Below are 19860 nucleotides of genomic sequence, written 5' to 3'. Positions count from 1 at the left end.
CGCCACCAACCGCCGCCAGCCGCGCGCCCAGGCCACTCTGCGCCTGCGCCGGGGCCCGCGCCTGCGTAGTAGCTCCTGCGCGGAACCCGGGCCCCAGTAGATCTCCCGAGCTTCGAAGGCCGGCAGCCGACTGCCAGTCACGTTACGGAGGCTCCAACCAATCCTGGCAAAAAAAATGGCGCGGTTTATGGCCCCACGGGGATGCCCACGTGGTCGCTTATGAGGCTGTTCAATTCTGCAAATATTTAAGGGGCTCCTACTGAGATATGGTATCTAGGGTGTTGTGAAATAGAATGGTGAGTGAGGTAGACAAAGCCCTGACTTCTTGGTGTTTATGTTCTATTTAGGAAAGCTCAAAGAAAAATAAATGTAAATCAGGCGATGATAAATGCTTTGGAGAAAAATAAAGCAAGATATGGGGCTACAGAGTGGTAGGGGTGGTCAGGAAAGGCTTCTCAGAGATGACATTGAACTGTCAACGTTAATGATGAGATTCGGGCAATACGATTAAATACTGAGTTTATTGGGGAGCAAAGTTTCTGCAGATGGCCCTCCAGCAGGACACAGAAACCCCATGGTGCTCCAAAGTGGGGAGGTTTGAGGGTCGTTTTTACAGGCAAAATCTGGGTAAGATTAACAGGATTAATCTGTTGTCCATACAGGGTTACTACATAGTGACAGCAATTTAGTTATAGGCAGTGTTTCTTTTGGGGGAAATACATATTTAACATTCCACATTAAAGATGTAGGAATAAAGGCGTCTTTTATCTGAAGACTATCTGGCCTGAGCTGGGAACATGAAAATAAGGAAGGAAGTCAATCTATGAACAAATTTCAATGATTTCTATATTTTTTTTATAATCCTCTCCGTCATGTTTCAGATTCTCAGGCCAATAAGGCGTGATGACCAGAACCCTGAAGCTTTTAACTAACTACTTGACCTTTCTGAGTTATTTCCCTGAAATGGCAAAATTTCTGCAAGACAGGGAGCTGAGATTCTTAAGGTCCCTGCGCGGACTTTCTGCCACCAAGGCGCACCATCCCCCCACAACCTGCACCAATACTCAGCTAGCCCCTCCTTAAAAAACCCAATTCCCCATTAGTTGGGGAGAGGGATTTCAGACTGGTTCCTTGTTCTCACAGTAAACATCTTTTGTATTAAAAATTCCTTTCTTCCTTGGCAATCCTCCTCATTGTCTCAATAATTGACTCTTTGTGAAGCCAGTAACTGGACCTAGGCCAAAACCCTCTTGCAGTTTCAATGGCACTTTAACAAAAGGTTATAATTAAGAGGTCAAGCTCCATGACTTGGTCTCCACAGTTAACCTTCCTCAGGGCCTAATAATTTGTAGAATTTTTAATAAGCGAATAGGATCTAGGGTGTTTTTTTTTAGAGACAGGGTCTGGCTTTGTCACCCAGGCACAATCATAGCTCACTGTTACCTCCTGGGTTCAACTGATCCTCCTGCTTCAGCCTCCTATGTATCTGGAACTGCAGGCAGGTGCCACCACGCCTGCCTAATTTTTCTATTTTTAGTAGAGATGGGGTCTCGCTCTTGCTCAGGTTGGTCTTAAACTCTGAGCTCAAGCAATCCTCCTGCCTTGGCCTCCCAGAGTGCTAGGATTGCAGGCGTGAGCCACTGCACCCAGCCTTGGTGTATATTTTTAAGTGGATATACACAAGTTATAAGTGCTAATTAGTGTATAAAGTAACGTAGTAACAAGGGACTTACTTATTCAGGGTTTCTGGGGGCAGGGATTAGTTGTTTTTTTTTTTTTTTTTTGAAGCAGAGTCTCGCTCTGTTGCCCAGGCTAGAGTGCCCTGGCGTCAGCCTAGCTCACAGCAACCTCAAACTCCTGGGCTCAAGCAATCCTTCTGCCTCAGCCTCCCAAGTAGCTGGGACTACAGGCATGTGCCACCATGCCCAGCTAATTTTTTCTACATATATTTTTAGTTGTCCAGATCATTTCTTTCTATTTTTAGTAGAGACGGGGGTCTCGCTCTTGCTCAGGCTGGTCTCAAATTCCTGACATCGAGCTATCCTCCTGCCTCGGCCTCCCACAGTGCTAGGATTACAGGTGTGAGCCACCACCCCCAGCCAAAACAGTCAGTTTTTATAAGATAGCTTGAGCAGGAACAAGGAAACAGCATAATACAAAAAAACAGATTGGTTAACATGAACTTCAGATTCTTTTCCTTGTAAGGGATAAAGCAAGGGGACTTCCTTATCATGCTGGCTAACACCGGCCTATTTGGGAATTTAGCTATTCTCTCTCTCTCTCATTTCTAGGAGGTCAGATAAACCTTTTGTTTCTATTTGGTGACATGAAACTTTAGCATGAGTTACTCCATTTTGGTTTGGCCCTGTTGAGGCCTAGTACAGGCTCAGTCCAAATCAATGGTATCCTATAAATTGTATTTAACATCCATTAAACAACAAGTTTCTGTGTCTCCTCTACCCCACCATGAACCCTGGCAACCACAATTCTATTTTCTGTGTCTATGAGTTTGATTATTCTAGATACCTCAGGTAAGTAAAATCATACAATATTTGTCTTTTTGCAACTATCTTCTTTCACTTATCATAATGTCCTCAATGTGCACTCATGTGTCAGAATTTCCTTCCTTTTAAAAGCTGAATAATATTCCATTGTAAGTATATGCAATTATCCCTCAATATCCAAGGGAGATTAGTTCCGGGACCACCCATCAGGTTACCAAAATCCATGGATGCTCAAGTCCCTTATATAAAATAGTGTAGTATTTGCATATAACCTGTATATATTTTAAATCATCTCTATAAAAAGTTATAATACCTAAGACAATGTAAATGCTATATAATTGTATTTTTGAAATTTGTATTATTTTTTATTGTTGTATTATTTTTTTCCTAATGTTTTCAATTGGTGGCTGGTTGAACCTGCAGATGTACAACCCGAAGATGCAGAAAGCTGACCATGCTACATATTTGTCCATCTGTCAATGAACATTTGGGTTGCTTCCACCTTTTAGCTATTGTGCATAATGCTGCTATGAACATGGGTATACAAAGATCTCTTTCAGATCCTGTTTTCAATTCCTTTGGATATATACCCACGGGGCAGGTTGTTTTTCAGCAATCACTAATAAGAACAGTTGCCAAATTAAGACTCTGTAACTCAAAAGGGGTGGAGAGCAGTCATTCAGTAGTTCAGGCCCCTGGGTTTCAGGATTACATAATTACCTCCACCCAGGCGATTGCTCACCATTAACCAAGGCAGGGGCTCTCATTCCCACCTGTACATTACCATCACCTGGGGAGATTTCCAGCAACTGCAGGGCCCAGCCCCCTCCTTCAGAGACTCTGATTAATTGGTCTGGGATGAAGCTGAGACATTACGATTTTGACAAAATGTTCCCCAGATGATTCTAAAATGCAGTCATCGTGGAGAACCATGCAAGTTCCAGATACTGCTCCATTCCAGTCTCCGTTCCTTACTTCCTCTCAGGACCACACAGTACTTAGATGTCAGGTTGAGCTCTGGTATCTCTCCTGGCACTGTACAACTTAAAAAAAAAAAAAATTTTTTTTTTAGAGATAGGGTTTCACAACATAGTGCATTTAAATTCCTGGGCTCAAGTGATCCTCCCACATCAGCCTGGCTGGGACTATAGGCACTCGCCACTGCACCTGGTTCCCTGTACAACATTTAATCACTCTTTTTAAGTCATTTTTGTAGACCTGAGCTGCTGGTCAGAGCAGGAGCTTATGGGAGTAGAGTGATAAATGGAGACTTAAAAAACTGGTATGTTCTGGGCTGGGTGTGGTGGCTCACACCTGTGATCCTAGCACTCTGAGAGGCCGAGGCGGGAGAATCACTTGAGCTCAGGAGTTCAAGACCAGCCTCAGCAAGAGTGAGACACCCCCCCCCCCTGCACCCCTCTCCCCGCACTCCCCCCCACCCCCCGCCATCTCTACTAAAAATAGAAATAAATTAGCTGGGCAACTAAAAAACATAGAAAAAATTAGCCAGGCATGGTGGCATATGTCTATAGTCCCAGCTACTCGGGAGGCTGAGGCAGGAGAATCGCTTGAGCCCAGGAGTTTGAGGTTGCTGTGAGCTAGGCTGGTACTGTGGCATTCTAGCCTGGTGGACACAGCAAGGCTCTGTCTCAAAAAAAAAAAATATATATATATTTTTTAAAACCCTCGTCTTAAACTTCTGACTCTAAGGCTCTGGCACTTTGGTGTGCTGCTTCCCAACCTCAGGGGAAAATGCCAGTTACAAGATCAAATAACCTCTTTGTGCAGGAAAAGACACTTAGAAGGCATGGAATGACCCAGCAGCAGAGGGCTATATCAAGTATCTTGTGGAAAAGCCTCTGGAAATAAACACTTCTGTTTAGTTGCCTTATATTATTAAATCGAAATGTACATGGGTCATAAAAAGAAAAGAGAATCAAGTTAATTTGAAGAGTTAAAACAGGGCCTTAGTATTAAATGATTTATTAGTTAATATATCAGCTTTCAAAGTGGTCCTAATAATCCATGGTATGTAGTAATTTGTAATTGGTTAGGGAGAGACCTGATCTGTTACCTGTGCATATTCAGTAATTCTTGTAAAATGATCACTTTGTTAAAAACAGCCCTGAAAATAAAAGCTAATTGCTCTATAAATTATTTTCCCCCGTACTTCTAGACTCATTTAAGGTCTAAAAGTGTCTCCCTTTCCTCTCCCCCCTTACACTTTTCTGTGGCTTATGGGAAAAATTAAACGTAATGGTCTAATGTATTCTCAAATGTGGGTTATACATCTTTTTAAAATATTTTTTATTGAGGTGAAATTAACGTAATATAACATTGGGCATTTTAAAACTAGCAATTCAGTGGCGTTTAGTAGTACACTCACTGTGTTGTGCAACCAAACACCACCCCTATCTAGTTCCAAAACATTTTATTACCTCCAAAGTAGTGATATACATCTTGTAAATTGCCAAAAGTCTACCATGACTTTTCTATGCACACAATTCCAAAAGAATTGTGAAAGTTCAGTGTTACAGTTTGATATAGTTTACTATAAACAGTTCTTTCTATTATTTAATATTTAAGAACTATCATCAACTTGGTTCATTAGGTGATCATTATGAATATTATATTGCAGAACATCTCAGCATCTCGGTTCCTGCCGTCTAGTGCCACAACAAATCCCTTATCATTGTGATGACCAAAATGCCCCCAAGGAAGTAATACTGTTCCCTTGAGAACTAGTTAACAAGCAAATATCACTCAATTTCCCTCAATAATTTATAAAATGTCCTCTAGGGGGCGACATAATCCCTTGAGACCCAGGTAGACCAATGATTCTTTTCCTAGCCGGGACTAGTATTAATACCTTCCACCTCCCCAATAAATCCAGGGTAGGATTAGCAAGGAAGAGGGAGGAAATAGCTATGGGTTGGCAGTCAGTCGGGTCAGACACAATGTAATGCCTCTCTTTGGCCAACCTTTCTTTCCCAAGTGTTGCCAGAGGTTGGTGCCAAATGCTGGAGTTTCTTACACACTGTGGAGAATATTCTCTGCAAAGACTTTCTCATCCGCAGTGTAAAGAACCTACCCTCGAGGCCGGGCATGGTGGCTCACGCCTGCAATTCTAGCACTCTAGGAGGCCGAGGTGGGAGGATCTCTTGAGGTTAAAGAGTTCGAGAGCAGTCTCAGCAAGAGTGAGACCCCATCTTTACTAAAAAAAAAATAGAAAGAAATTAGGAAGGCAACTAAAAATAGAAAAAATTATCTGGCCGTGGTGGCGAATGCCTGTAGTCCCAGCTACTTGGGAGGCTGAGGCAGGAGGATCGCTTAAGCCCAGGAGTTTGAGGTTGCTGTGAGCTATGCTGATGCCAAGGCAGTCACTATTAATAGAAAAAAAAAAAGTTATTCGTCAGAATAATAATGTGTCTAGTACAGGAAGAAACGAGTACCATGGAAGCATTGGTCACACTTATGGACATTTGAGAAAGTTAAATCTCAAAAAATACAGGGACCTGCTAGCTCAGAGACGTTTTGGGAGTCAAGGAGAAGATGTTATGTTGGAATTTTTTGTTTTCCAAAATAAAGGACAACTTGCTGAAACTTTCAGCCCCACCCACACAACAAGAAAAAGCCCTCCTGGAATGTTGGAGGCAACATGTATTATGGTTGGAAGACTTGCTTTTACTCATTAGCAAAGAAAGCTGCAAGGCTAGTGGGGCCCAGTGGAAGAGAAAGTTCTCTCGCTGGTCCAGAATGCAGTGCCAAATGACTCTGCCATTCGGGTCTTATAACCCAGCAGATCCAGGGGGTCTCAAAATGTGTGTGGCAAATAGGGGATGGTGACTACACTCCAATGCACTCGTCTCTTCTCCTATCAATGGACATTGTGGTAGTTCCCAGTTAGGGACTATTTCTAATGGTGCTGCTATGAACATTCTTATTCATGCCCTCTGGTGTGCATCATCGGGTATGGGTTTTTGGGTGAAATCATTGAATAACAGTGTAGGCATGTGTTCTGTTGTAGTGGATAGTTGCCAAGCTGTTTTCCAAAGTGGTTATTTATAGTCCCATCAGCAATGTAGGAGAGTTCCAGTTGTGCTACATCATTATTCATACCTAGTTTAGTCACACCGTGGAATACTGCACAGAAATGAGAATGAGAAAATAGTGTTGAATGAAAGAAGCCAGATACAAAAAAGTAACTATTGTAAGTTCCGTATGAGGAAATTTGGGCAAATTCAGGGAAAATTAATCTATGTGGTTATAAGTCAGAATGGTAATTACCCTCAGAGGGGGTAGTGACTAGATGGGGACAGGAGGAGGACTCTGGGTAGCTTTTAAGTTTCTGTTTCTTGATTTAGCTGCTGGTTATACAATCTATTCACTTTGTGTAAATGTATTGAGCTGTATACCTGTGGTTATATGCTTTTCTGTATGTATGTTATTCTTCAATACAAAGTAATAAAATAAAAATAGGGATTTTTTTATCTTTTTTTTTCTTTTTGTTCTCCTTACATCATCTTGTATTTTTAAAGGGGATAGGGATTTTTTTTAAGTTAAAAACATGACTCTCCAACTATTAAGTACCCATAATTATTAAAAATACAAAATTAAAAAAAAACATGACTCACACAAAAACACGGTGGATACATGTCAAAGATTTTATTGACTTCATTAATGAACCAGAAGAAAAATAAAGCTGGTGCAAAGGAAGATATGAGCAATAGATATGTAGAGACAGTAGAAAAAAGGGTGCTGGAATTAGGTTGGAAAATTGTTTTGTTTTGTTTTCTTTCCCCATATAGCCAACGGAAGGGTTGGAAAATTGGATACAAAACTGGTGAATATCTTCAGGACTGGTTTTCTGTTCTGCCAGACAAAAAGCATCTGAACCTCGAGAATCTTCCCACAAGTTATCATCTAACTTTACTGGGTCTAGTCCCTAATCAACAGTTAAATAGTGTGTCAGATGAAGTAACAACTAGAATTGCAGAAGGGCTTGGTAGAGGGTATTAGACAATGTTCCATTGTGACACTGATGAAGTATGAAGCAATCTTCCTGCCTGATGAGATTCATTGTCTTTTCATGTTCCCTTTTACCTAAAAGCAGATGGCCCTCTAGAATTGGGGGATGGCCTGTTGAAACTTCAGAGATGGAGCCAGCTGGGGACCAAATCTTGAAAGTGCAGGTGCTGTCCTCTAAGATGTGGTCTATGTTCTCCATCAGAGGCTTTGCCCATAACTTGAATCCATGAGGTCCAAAATTCAGGGTGTAGAGTCATACTTTTCCCATCCCACAGGATGCTTCCTGTGACTAGGATAGAATCTGGGACTCCAGGTCCAGGGCATTGGTCATTGTAGGAAATGGGGCAGAGAATGACTATGGCTGGAGCACTGTTAAGGCCTATGTGTCCTTCTCAGTGATCCTCTGGTTTTTTTTTTGGACAACTTAATTATGAATATGGGCCAACATTTTATTACAATCATGAATGCAAGGAAAAAAGTCCCTTGTAGGCCAATTAAAAGATTCACTCTTGTAGGGACATTTTATAGAAGAGAATCATTATCTAATCATTGGATTAGGGATTGCATCCAGAAAGAAAAGATAATCTGGTTAAAGGTCAGAAGACTCTTGGCTGGCAGTCAGCCCATTGTCAACTGGTGGGCCACTCATTTCCCAGAACAAGTTTCCTTCCATCAAAACTTAATTTAGGCAGGGTGTGGTGGCTCACGCCTGTAATCCTAGCACTCTGGGAGGCCCAGGAGGGTGGATCATTTGAGCTCCAGAGTTCGAGACCAGCCTGAGCAAGAGCCAGACCCCGTCTCTACTGAAAAAATAGAAAGAAATTAGCTGGACAACTAAAAATATATATAGAAAAAATTAGCCAGGCATGGTGGCACATGCCTGTAGTCCCAGCTACTCGGGAGACTCTGTCTCAAAAACAAAAAAAACAAAACCAACTTAATTTAATTGCAGTGAGCTGTGACGATGCCATTGCACTCTAGCCCTGGCAACAGACTCTGTCTCAAAGAAAAAAAAAAAATTATTTTAAGCAGTTACCATCAGTGGGAAAAGTGCTCTTTGGAGATTTTTATCAGAAATTTTATCAAGAATGCTAATTTCCTCCCCGAAGGAGGTTGTAAATTACAGCGCCAAAAAGTTTGTGCCCCAGATCAGGTCTGGGACATTTTTTTCTTTTATAGTAGGATCAATATACCAGGAAGTCATCTGGCGCCTCTTGTCTCCAGACTTACCACTCTTGCCACATGAGTTTTCTCTCTCTTCCTAGAATCTAAGGGGTCTTTGACTTGTCAGGGTCTGAAGTAAGTTACTTCCTCTGCCTGGAACCTTCTCTTCTCTTTCTTGTCCCGACCTAAATAACAATCTCATGAGTCTTCACTGATCTCCTCCCCTTTTCTTCTTTATCTCCCAGTTTCTCTCCTCTGGGGCATCCTTAGTTATTAATCTCCAAGAAGATAGAAACTGTTTCCATGTTCATCACAAGGACTGGCACTGTACAGAGTTAATAAAAGGGTGAAAGCAAGATCCTTGGATACAAGTAAGACTGAACAAATTTACATGAGGGCGTGGAATGCAAGCTCTGATTAAAGATCTTGTGCTCCTTAGGGATAATCCTATGACCTTGAGCCAATTACTTAACACCAAGCTTAAGTGCGCATCTATAAAATGGCAACAGTATCAGTTCCCTTTAGGATGGTTGTGAAGGTCAAAAGATTTTGTTTGTACACGGTTTATGAACCAAGTGAACGCTCTGGCGCCCGGTATTTGAGAAGTCTTCCACGTGCCATGCCCCAGGTTCTTAAGTTCCCCAGAAGGCACCACAAGCCCCGCCCCTCTCGCATCCTGGGGTGACGTCATCGACCGAGTTGTCTACTGACGTTATCTCCGGGCCGGCTCGGCTTCCTAGCCTCTTCGGAAACCTCCGACTCCCGGTACCTGGCCTCCAGCTTCCGGTTATTTTTTTCTCTTCGTAGCCCCAATTCCTTCCCTCCCATATCCCCACCTAAATATATCGGCTTTTCCTGCCTTCCTTCAAACTAGCCGTTTTCAGTTCTTCCCGCTTGCACTCGGGCGAATTCCTCAGAGTCGTTTACTGTCTTAATTGATCGCCTCTCCAGCCTCACCCATTCAGCTCATTCTCTATTAATCCCATTACCCCTGCTCCGTTTCTTTCGGCTATTTCCGCCTCCTGTCACCCACCCCCAACACAGCCTCCAGCTCTTTCCGGATCATTCTCAGTTCCTGCTTCTTCCCCCGTCCCCATCGGCTTAGGCTATTTCCGGCTCCCCTGGGATCTTCATTCTTTCTTTAGCCCCACCCCTGTCATCGCTTTCGGCTCTTTCCGGCTCTCCCAGCTTCTTCCCATCTCCCGCTCAGCTTCTTTCGGCTTCTTCCGCCTGCCTTCGGTCTCGCCCTCTCCCTTCGGCTCTTTCCGCCGACCTTCGGGCTAGCGATCGCTGTCCCTCTCCTCCACGTGACGCGGCCTCGCCTCCGCCTCCTAGTGCCCCCTCCCACCTCACCCTTCCTCCCGCCTCAGCCTCCGAGCTCGTCCGGCCCGAGCCGCCATTTTATGTGAATTCCTGACTGCGGCGGGGCCGGGCAGCCGGGGCACCTAGGACGGGCAGACTGACAGTCTGCCTGTCTCCGTGGCCCGTTCCCTCTCTCCCTAAAATCCTTTTTTTTTTTTTTTTAACTGCTCTCGCTCGCTCTCCTCTTCTCCCCTTACCCCTCGCTTGCTCCATTGCGCGCGGCCCGCGCTAATTACACCCAACCACCCACCAGTGTCCTTGTCTCCCGGGTCTGCTGCCCCCGGGCCCGCGGGGGTGTGTGTGGGGGCTCTCGCCCCGATGAGGGCCCTGTGCCAGTGAGCGAGTGACCACAGGGGCGGGCTGCGGAAAGCAGGCGGCGAGCGGCCCGCCGAGGCCTAGGCCGCGCGGCCTACGCGGAGGTCGGCGCAGAGGTGATTCCGAAACCGAAAAAATATATACCCAATTCCCATCAGGAGCCCTCTGAGCTGAAGTGTACCCCTCCTGCCACGCCCAAGCAGTCCTTTTTCGTGCATTAACATCCCCTCCCCCCCAAAGGAACTATGGAGGCCGCGCCCGGGACCCCCCCGCCGCCGCCATCAGAGTCGCCGCCGCCGCCATCACCGCCGCCGCCATCAACGCCTTCGCCTCCTCCGTGTTCCCCCGACGCACGCCCGGCCACCCCGCACCTCCTCCACCACCGCCTCCCGCTCCCTGACGACAGGTCAGGCCCCCGGCCGGGCCGGGGCAGCGTCCCCGGGGGGAGGAAGAGGAGGAGGAGGAGGAAGGGGGGCGGCCGCCATGTTGGGCCGGGCAGCGGAGGAGGAGGAGGAGGAGGAGGAGGAGGAAGGGCGGGGTCGGTGGGTGTCTCTCGATCGCTCTCTCGCTTGCTCTTTCTCGCTTGCTTTCTCTCCCGGCCTCATGCGTTTCCCCCCCCTCGCGGCGCTCGCCCGCTCTCCCTCGCTCTCGCTCTGTCTTTTTTGGGCGCCATGCTGAGGGGAAGGTGAGGAGGCGCCCCTTGGAGCCCCCGCGCCCGCCCTGGGGAGGGGGCGCCGGGGGGGGTGCGGAGACCCACGGGGGTCCTGGCTGCCCCTGCGCCCGAAGCTGGCAGCCACGGGCCCGCTTGCCCGTCGACTGGCTTCGGGGAAGGGGATGGGGGAGGGGCTCCCGGACCCTTTTGGGGGCATCTCGAGCAGCAGCCCCGCTCTTAGGGGTTTGGAGTTGGGGGGTCTCCTAGCCCCCGGCAGTATCCTTTCTCCTGGGGGAGGCACACCCTGCCCTACTTGGATAGATACTGTAGCTTTCTTAGGAGGCAGAAAGTGGAAGTGGGGGTTCAGTCCTGTCTCCATCCTTTTAATGGGGGGGGTCTTTAGGGTGGGTTCTCTGTTGCACTTTTTTTTTTTTTTTTTTTGGCGGGAGGTGTTTTCTAGCTATTCCTTAGAGGGCAGAATGGTGGGGGGATGCATCTGCAGCCCTTTTGAGGAAAACTTATGTCTCTTTTTGGGGAGAAGACCCTTCTCTGTGTTACACTTTAAAGGGAGGTGGTCCTTTTCGCTTTTGGTAGGTAGGTGACGTGGGGGAGGGTTCTCAGCCTTTTTGGGGGGTGAGGTTTGGTTTCCCTGCCTTGGAGGGGAAAGGAGGAAGTTGGTCCCGGTCCCGCTTTTACTCCTGGGGGGTCCCCCCTCTTCTGGGGTAAAATGGGGCGCCATGCCTTACGGGAGAGAAAAGGTTTCCTTGTGTTTGGCAGGGGTAAAGGGGGCGCCCCCTTTCCCTTTTATCAAGTGCGAAATGGGCTCCCCCCACGCCCTTCTTTGGCGGGTGATAATGGGGCCAGCCCCGCGCATTTCAGGGCGAGGTTTGAAGCCCTGTTTCCCCTGCTGGAGCAGAAGGAGTTAGGGAGCAGGGTTCACCCACCGTTTCCTGGTGGGGCAGGGGAAGAGGTGGCTGGGGAATGGGTTTGGAAATGGAAGGTGGGTTTCAGCCTGCAGGGACGTGAGTCTTGGAGGGAGTGGGGGTGGGGAGGGGAAGAGAACGCGCTGGACAGATGGCTGCCCGGTCCCAGCCTGGGCTGGGGAGCCGCTGAGGACCCTCTTCTAGATGGCGGTCTCAGTCAGGGCTTCCCCGCAGGCTCCATGGCCCCCTCTCCCCACTCCCACCTCCCCTTTTCCCTTTCTCCTTCACAGACCATACTTTGCCTTTTAAAAGAAATGCCACCCACATTCAGAGACACAAGTGCAGCAGTTTGGTGAGCTTTTACAAAATTTTTTTTTGTTTTTCTGTTTTGTTCTAATTAAATGTATCATCTTGGGAATCGCAGCCCATCGCAGCCCGACTCCAGTTCAAGGAAATAAACAGATTAGCAAAGGTCTGTTCGCTAAGCCCACGTTGGGCTTCCGGGCCCCCTCTCGGGGCAGGTGCATTACTCAAAGGTGCTTACACGCTTTATTCGACCTCTAAGGAGTTCTCATATGTCAGAAGTGTATGTCTTACAATGGGTTGGGATGGTAAGTAGCCTCTTTTATTGAGTAATTCAGTTATCTCCCTCTTTTTGTCCCTTTCCTGCCTGCCTTCCTCGCCTTTAGACCAAAGTGATGCTTGAGAGAATGAATTTATATGTTCAAATCAGGATTCTAACCCTGTTGAGCCCTTTTAGACTTGCACATCCTTTCAATGTTAAATTTTTAAAATTTAATGTACACAGTTTTCTCAAAAAAAAAAAAGTGTTACTGTAACATGACAAAAAAATCTATGTAAAAAGCCCATATGTTTTCAAATCCTTGGCATCCAACTTCCCATTTCAGTCCGTTGCTTTGTCTCCAGCCTTCATCTTTGAAGAAAGTGGATACTTCAAGTCCATTTGTAGGAGACAAGCTTACTGAATTTGATTTATGATACTTGTATCAAGTTAATGGCCTCCCTCCTCCCCTTCCCCCCAAAAGATTGTGGTACAAGTAGATTCAGTTTTCTTATTTTACTACAATGTTTCTTATGGTGATGGACGTTAAAATTGAGCAAGTCATTTGTAAAGTACTGTTGAAGCACAAAATCTGTAAACTGTGTCAAGCCCCAATCTCTGCCTGTCTCCACTGCTCCTTTGTTCGAAAGCACATGCCTGACTGTGAAAAGTTGATGCAAACGTGTTACACGCCCAGTCATGTTGGAGAGAACACCTCCTTCAGCCCCCAATTCCCCATGTTCTACACATACGAGGAAAAAACAACAAAAATGACTTGCAGAACCAAACACTGTACTTCTGATGTGTTTTACAAGCATAAGTTCTTCCGTTAAAAGACAAAACACGTTGAAGTTCCATGTTCCCACTTTTGGCCCTTGACATACTTTGTTAGAGAACTCTTTTTAACACACAGCCCTAATCCCCTCCAAAAGACCATTTCCTTTTTTCTATTCTTATCAAGGAAAAAAGTTCACTGACATGTAGATGAGGAAACTGCAATTCACTAGGCCACTTGTTTTGTTCTTCCTCCTAATATGTTCACAACTTAATTGCTGTGAAGTGGTGATCTTAGGTGTGTAAAATCGGTTATGGTAGGAAGAAGTCTCAAACTGTACAGCAAAAAAATCCTGCAAAAAAAAGTCTGAAGCACGAACTGAACACACTCACTTATTTGAAGTTTCCCATCCTTTGTAAAATTCCTTCTGCAGGAGCTAAGAGCAGAAACTGGATGACCGATGACCTTTCCAAGTTTTAAGGGCTACTAAGTTGCTTATTTAAGTTTACTGTGAAACCTTAAGGAAATGGATTACTTTTGTAAGTGAAAATTTTAGCAATCATTCATTAAATTTGAAAATGCTTCCCCAAACATTTAAAAAGCTCTCAGGCATAGCTACACAAGGGTTTATTATTTTTTGTTCTCAAAGGAATTTCATCCAAGTCCAGGAAGTCCCAGTAATTAAATCAGACTGTATTTTGGTAATCTTTGTTTTTGAAATGTCACAGTACTGCTTTTTTTTCCCCCAAACTGATGTACCAGTATTAGTTAAAAATCAAATTAATGGATGTTGCAAAAAAAAAAAAAGAAAGAAAAGGGTGGCACTCAGAATCCCTGATTTAACAGCAAATCTATACATTCATAACTTTTTACATTTTTATTTTCTTTGGGTGAAAAGTTTAATTTGAAAAGAGATCAAGATCTAGTAGAAACAAAATAAGTTTTGACCCTGAAAATATCGATGTTCTGGTCATAAAACCTTTAGTTTTTACCCCCTTCAAATTTGCTCTTCAAAGAAAAAAATGCGATTCCTCAGAAGAGCTAATTCACAGCCTGTCCTATCTCCCAGATTCAATTTGCTCTGAAGGTTTAAATTTTTAATTCTTGACATGCCAGCATTTTCTTTAAGGAAAGCTAGCTATTTTAGAAAGTCACTACTGTGGTTTTTCCTTAGCCAGGAAGGCTGATCCCAAGGGAATATTTTGTACCTGTGGAAGCGAAGGCTTTCCTGCCTGTTGACTGCCTGGCAAGTTAGAGATGAACGATTAACTCCTAAGTTTGTATGTTTCCATACAGTTGACTGTAGCACTGGTTAGTGATTGATTTAATAATGCCTCCACCTCTGCTCTTTGCTCTTAGATCTTTTACCTTCCTGGTGGGACAGAAATGGCTGTCTCAGGGTTGCCTGCCTTAGTCACTTCTGTTGTGTTTATGGCTATAGAGTCCCTAGAAACATCTCTTCATATAGGCCAGATCCAGTTACAGTAAATACCTCTATGACAGAAATCATTAATGTAACTTTTCCAAGTCTCTGTTGGTAGCTTTAAATGAAACTATGTTGCGGAGAACCTAATTTTGGTCCCTGTGGATTGTATCTGCTAGTGCCAGAGCGACGGGTTCTGATCAGTGTTAGGAGGTTGAGTGACAGAGCAAATAGCAAAATTGCTGAGTTGAGCTGGGCACTTAGCCTACACCTTGGCAGCACAGCCACTGACACAATAGGAGAAAAAAGCATAGGTCCTGAGATGTCTGGCAGTTGGTATTTATTAAGCAGATTCAAAGAGCCCTAGGAGCAGTCTGCTCACTGGTGGAGAGAATCCTGTCCGAATAAATGGTTTGAGGCCAGTTTCATAATTAAAACCTAATAGGATGGAAAAGCCACCAGTTTGTCGGGATGGCATATAAAGTTCATTGGGATAAGGTAAGGTGAAAATGAGATTGTTCAGGGGAGCCAAACTTCATGGGTTTGGCTTTCCCAATTTCTTAGCCTAATCTTTGCTGCAGAGTCCTTTTGCTTTTGGTAGTTAAGGTAGCTGCAATCCTGAAGACAATTGTGTCAGGTTTTTCTGTGGTGATTTAGCAATGATATGAGGTGAGAATGGGCAGTTTTTAAATACGTTTCTGGCATATCACCCATTAGTAGCTGGTGACAAAAATGAAGACGACCTCTTGGTTGATGCTGGACTTAAATGTGTCCTGTTATTGGGATAATATTTTAGCAAAGAACACGGGATATTTGCTCAGTGCTTGGTTTGCTTCCCCTGGCCAAATTGCTCTGGATAGAGGATCTTGTATTTTTTGCCATTTAGTATCTGTGTGAATTGGTGACTCAGTGCTCTGTTTGTCAGACAAGTGGTGACATCTTTTTGAACATTGGACGTGACAACAGGATGTGAAGGAAGAGTGTGGGCTTTGGAGTCAGATAAAACTGTTTTGGCCTGGCCCCTCCCCGGCAGTGTGCAGTAGGCACTGAGGATAATGCCCACTTTTCAGGGTCACTGTGGTCAGTGGGTACATTTGGGACACCCACACAATGTCTGGCATTCAGTGAATCTTCCTGCTTTCCGTACTGGAGAAAAATTCTAAGTAGAACTTTTACAGTCTGGTGTGTAAACAGAAGTAAGAATAACATCTGTGTTTTTGAAGGAAGTCACTTTATCTTTCACCTTTTAGGGTACTAGTCAGCTTATTTAATTGCCAGAAGCCAGTTGGGGTTGAAACCAAGTGGAAGCCATCTTAAGGCATCTCTTGCTCAGTGTCCTTGTTGTAGATGACAAAATGGTGAGGCTGTCTGGAGCGTATGGTGACTGTGCCTTCCTGTATTCATCTTTTGCAATTAGAATCTGAGTCAGTGCCACAGTCTTGGTAGGCCCCCTGAGAACTGGGAAGCCGGGACTGCCAACCAGGACCCTTCAGCAGGTCCTTCACCCTCTGCAGAGTCTGTGAGAGGAGTGAGCAGTGTCTGTCCAGCCCATTAACCTTGTAATCTGGCTGAGTCCTTTAAAGTTTTGTTCATTTGGCAGGCAGGCTTGTCCTGCGCTTTTCTTGGAGCAGAAAAGTTTTCAGAGGGGGCAAAGAATCCTTCTGAGAACTTTATTTAGAGTCGGGCTAGGGTTGTTAACTGCCTTTACCAGGCCTCGTATTTCCTTCCCATGTCTGACCCGCCTTTTGCGGTTTCTTGCCACGATAAAGATTAAGAGTTGCTGCTGCTACTGCAGCTCACTAATACCCAACTGCAAAGTAGGTGCCTTAAAAATCAATTTTGGGGTTGGGCTCAGTGGCTAGATCCCAAGCAGATCCATTGGAAAATACCCTGGCTGAGCACCTGGCTCCCCTGTCCCAGTCATGCCTGCCTGTGGTCCCAGCGAGGGTAGAGTGAACCCTGGAGCCACGAAGCTCAGTACAGCATGGATGCTCCCCTGTTCTTTCCATACAGGGCTGGCCCTCTGCTGGTAGAGAGATGGTGGAGAGTGAGGGACGGCTGTGGACGTGGGAGTCAGGCAAACCTGATGTGACTCCTGACTTACTCAGCTCCTAAGTCAGTCTCTTGTTTTCCCAAAGGGGCGACAGTACCACTTGTGCAATGTCAATGTGAAGGTCAAAGATTACCTGTCAGGGCCCTTCTGAGTGCCTCTCGTGCATTAGCTCATTTAACCTTCACCTCAGCCCTTCACCGAGAGACTGAAACAGGAACATGGAGTCACTTGTACCAGGTCGCAGAGTCACTGTGTGCTGTGGGCAGAGTTAGAACCCTGGCAGCCAGTCCCCAGACCCCATCTCTGTACCTGTTAAACTGTGCCGGGTCTGGTACAATATTTTTCATACTGCAGGATATAGCCATTAGTGGGACGTGAAGCCCATTTATTGGTTTGTCTCTTGAATTTGAAAACCAAAGAAATGAAAGAGGATAGAAAAGCAGAAAATGCAGTTAAAGTCGGCTTCGTGAAACTTTTGTTTGGGAGAAATGAGAAGGAGAAGATACAGGGCTGCATCTAGGATAAGGGTCAGGAAATGATGTTTCTCGGGCCAAAGCCAGCCTACCCAGCCTGTTTTTGTAGGTCAAGTTTGTTGGCACACAGCTACACTCATTTGTTCATTTAGGCAGCAGCTGCTTTTGCTCTACAACTGCAAAGTTGAGTAGTTGGGACAGAGACCATATGGCCTGCAAAGCCAGGAAGTTCTGTAAAGTTGGCACTTTACAGAAAGTTGCTGGCCCTTCCGCTGGTATGGCGTGCACGGTGGCTGGTGTGCCTGCATGGCAGTCATCACCATTGTTCTTGCTGCGCTGGGCGGGAGGGAATCAGGAACAGATACAGGTATTCTAATTAAGGCTGGCCCTGGGGAGGGTGGGAGCGTGCCACCCCTCCTCGGCCTGCCATGGCTCCATCATCCCTGCATTCCACTCCTTGTGAATGTAGAGGCCCAAGCCCAGGCTTTTGGATCCTTAAATGGAAGGGGTTTTCATTCCTTAGAAGTAACTGGAGACTTCTTGAGGCCCGGTGTGGAAGTGGATCATAGCTAACACATCCCTGCTATGGCCCAACCCAAGGGAGCTGGGCCCAGGCACTAATGTCACTTGGCTAGATGTCTGTTGCAGGTGGCTTGGATTATTGCCCTCCTCATTTTCCTAACAGACACCAGGGCTTAGATTTCCTCAGGATTCCAGGCAGGGCCTGCCACTGCGTGGGGTACCAGAGCAGTTACAGTAACCAAAGCCGATGGGCAACATATGTAGACTGCGTTCCTGGGAGCACCGCCTTCGTCTGCACTGTTTGTGCAGCCATCACTTTCTGGTCTATCTGGAAGCCCTTAATGAACACTCAGAGAATGAGTTTTTGACTGAAGACACTTCTTCAACTACCTCACCAGACTTTTAGGTGATCCACGTTGCCAAAGGAAGTTCCTGGGAAGTTTTTTGTGTCTATTGATGAAATTGACAAAAAGGGTGTGGCTGAGAGTGATGCTTCATTCATGTAGACTATGTGTTGAGGACCCACCTGCTTTGTACCTGGACCTGTGCTGGGCCCTTGGAAACTCAGGGTTAATGGGAGCCACTTTCTTAGCTGTCCTCAGGGAGCCCAGAGTGACATTAAATTAACTAATAGGTTGTATACAGATAATTGCAATTCTTCATAATAGAATCTTTAGTGGTGTATGAACAAATCTCAAGAATCCTAGGCCCAGGTCTATTGTTAGAGGAAAACATTAATACTTTATGTCAGTTGAATGTATGTTGTATGGAAATAGATTATTTCCTCTAAAAGGTTATTAACAAGGAAAAGTCTTAGTTCATAAGTTAAATGGTTGGACTTTGCTCTCTGGTGTAATAGAAATCAGTCTTCCTTGGATGAGAACCAGCATCCTTGCAGCTTTAAGCCATCTGAAGCTCGGTTGGCATGAGAAGGTGGTTAGAAAACTCTTCATTGCTGAGAAGCAAATTCCAGAGGTTCATATTGCCAGGAGAAACTTGGATCTGAGAGAGAGATACCTTTGCTCAAGAACGCTAGCTGTTTTCAGAGCTGGTGGGAGCGGAAGAATTGCTACTCAGGCAGAGAGAATGGCATCTTTGTTTCTGCGAGGTTCCCCTTGGTTTTTTCGTCAGCCTGTTTGAAACTGTACAGAAATGTTCTGCCTCAGAGGTTTGTGTGCTTGGACAAACCCTAGTGTGGACGCTGCACACTTGGGGGTAAAGGTGTTCTTTTTCCCGTTAGGAGATTGGAATTTCCCTCCCTTGGACTTGCATTGCGTTCTCTTGGTCTTTGGACGAGTCCTATTTGGTTTTTTGGTGGGATTCCTCAGGTCCTTCTGTGCACCTCTTATTCCCTAAGCTCTCCAAATAAATGTCTTTGGTCAGATTTTTGAATGCTAGCATTCCTGCATTTGGTATTGGAAACACTGTATTGGTCTTGTTTCTTTGCATTTTGATAATTTTAAGTTTGTGTCTTTGCATTTTGATAATTTTAAGTTTGTATCTTTGCATTTTGATAATTTTAACTTTGTCAATTTTTTTTATATTCGCCCCGCCCCCATAATTTTAACTTTGTATCTTTGCATTTATTGTGGGGTAGGTTTGTGCTAAGTGCTTGATTTACGTGGTCTTACGGAATTCTCCCCACGAAGCCACCCCAGAGGTGCGAGGGTTCCCTTTGCTTCATAGTTGAGGAAACTGGGATACAGAGTGTTTAGGGAACTTGCCCAGTTAGTGTACCTCATTTTGGGGGCAATTTTTGGAATACTTTTTTTTTTTTTTTTTTTTTTTGAGACAGAGTCTCACTCTGTTCCCCGGGCTAGAGTGCTGTGGCATCAGCCTAGCTCACAGCAACCTCAAACTCCTGGGCTCAAGCAATCCTTCTGCCTCAGCCGCCTGAGTAGCTGGGACTACAGGCATGCGCCACCATGCCCGGCTAATTTTTTCTATATTTTTAATTGTCCAGCTAATTTCTTTCTATTTTTTAGTAGAGACGAGGTCTCGCTCTTGCTCAGGCTGGTCTTGAACTCCTGAGCTCAAAGGATCCACCCGCCTCGGCCTCCCAGAGTGCTAGGATTACAGGCGTGAGCCACTGCGTCCCGCCCCA

At 45.4% G+C, this 19860-nt stretch overlaps 1 protein-coding gene across 1 annotated transcript in view; it reads left to right on the top strand.

Annotated features, from left to right (window-relative positions):
- Positions 1 to 10222: 10222 nt before the first annotated feature.
- The window catches only part of ZC3H4 (zinc finger CCCH-type containing 4), a 42462-nt gene continuing 32824 nt past the window's right edge, over positions 10223 to 19860 (top strand). The window contains exons 1-2 of the mRNA XM_069457450.1: positions 10223 to 10489; positions 10614 to 10779. Of these exons, the coding sequence (XP_069313551.1) occupies positions 10619 to 10779 (161 nt within the window). The 5' untranslated portion in view covers positions 10223 to 10489; positions 10614 to 10618. The remainder of the gene's footprint in view (positions 10490 to 10613; positions 10780 to 19860) is intronic.

Source organism: Eulemur rufifrons, chromosome 24 (assembly GCF_041146395.1).
Source record: "Eulemur rufifrons isolate Redbay chromosome 24, OSU_ERuf_1, whole genome shotgun sequence".
Classification (NCBI taxonomy): Eukaryota; Metazoa; Chordata; class Mammalia; order Primates; family Lemuridae; genus Eulemur; species Eulemur rufifrons.
Note: the sequence above shows the minus strand (reverse complement) of the source record. Positions and strands in the feature narration are given on the sequence as shown.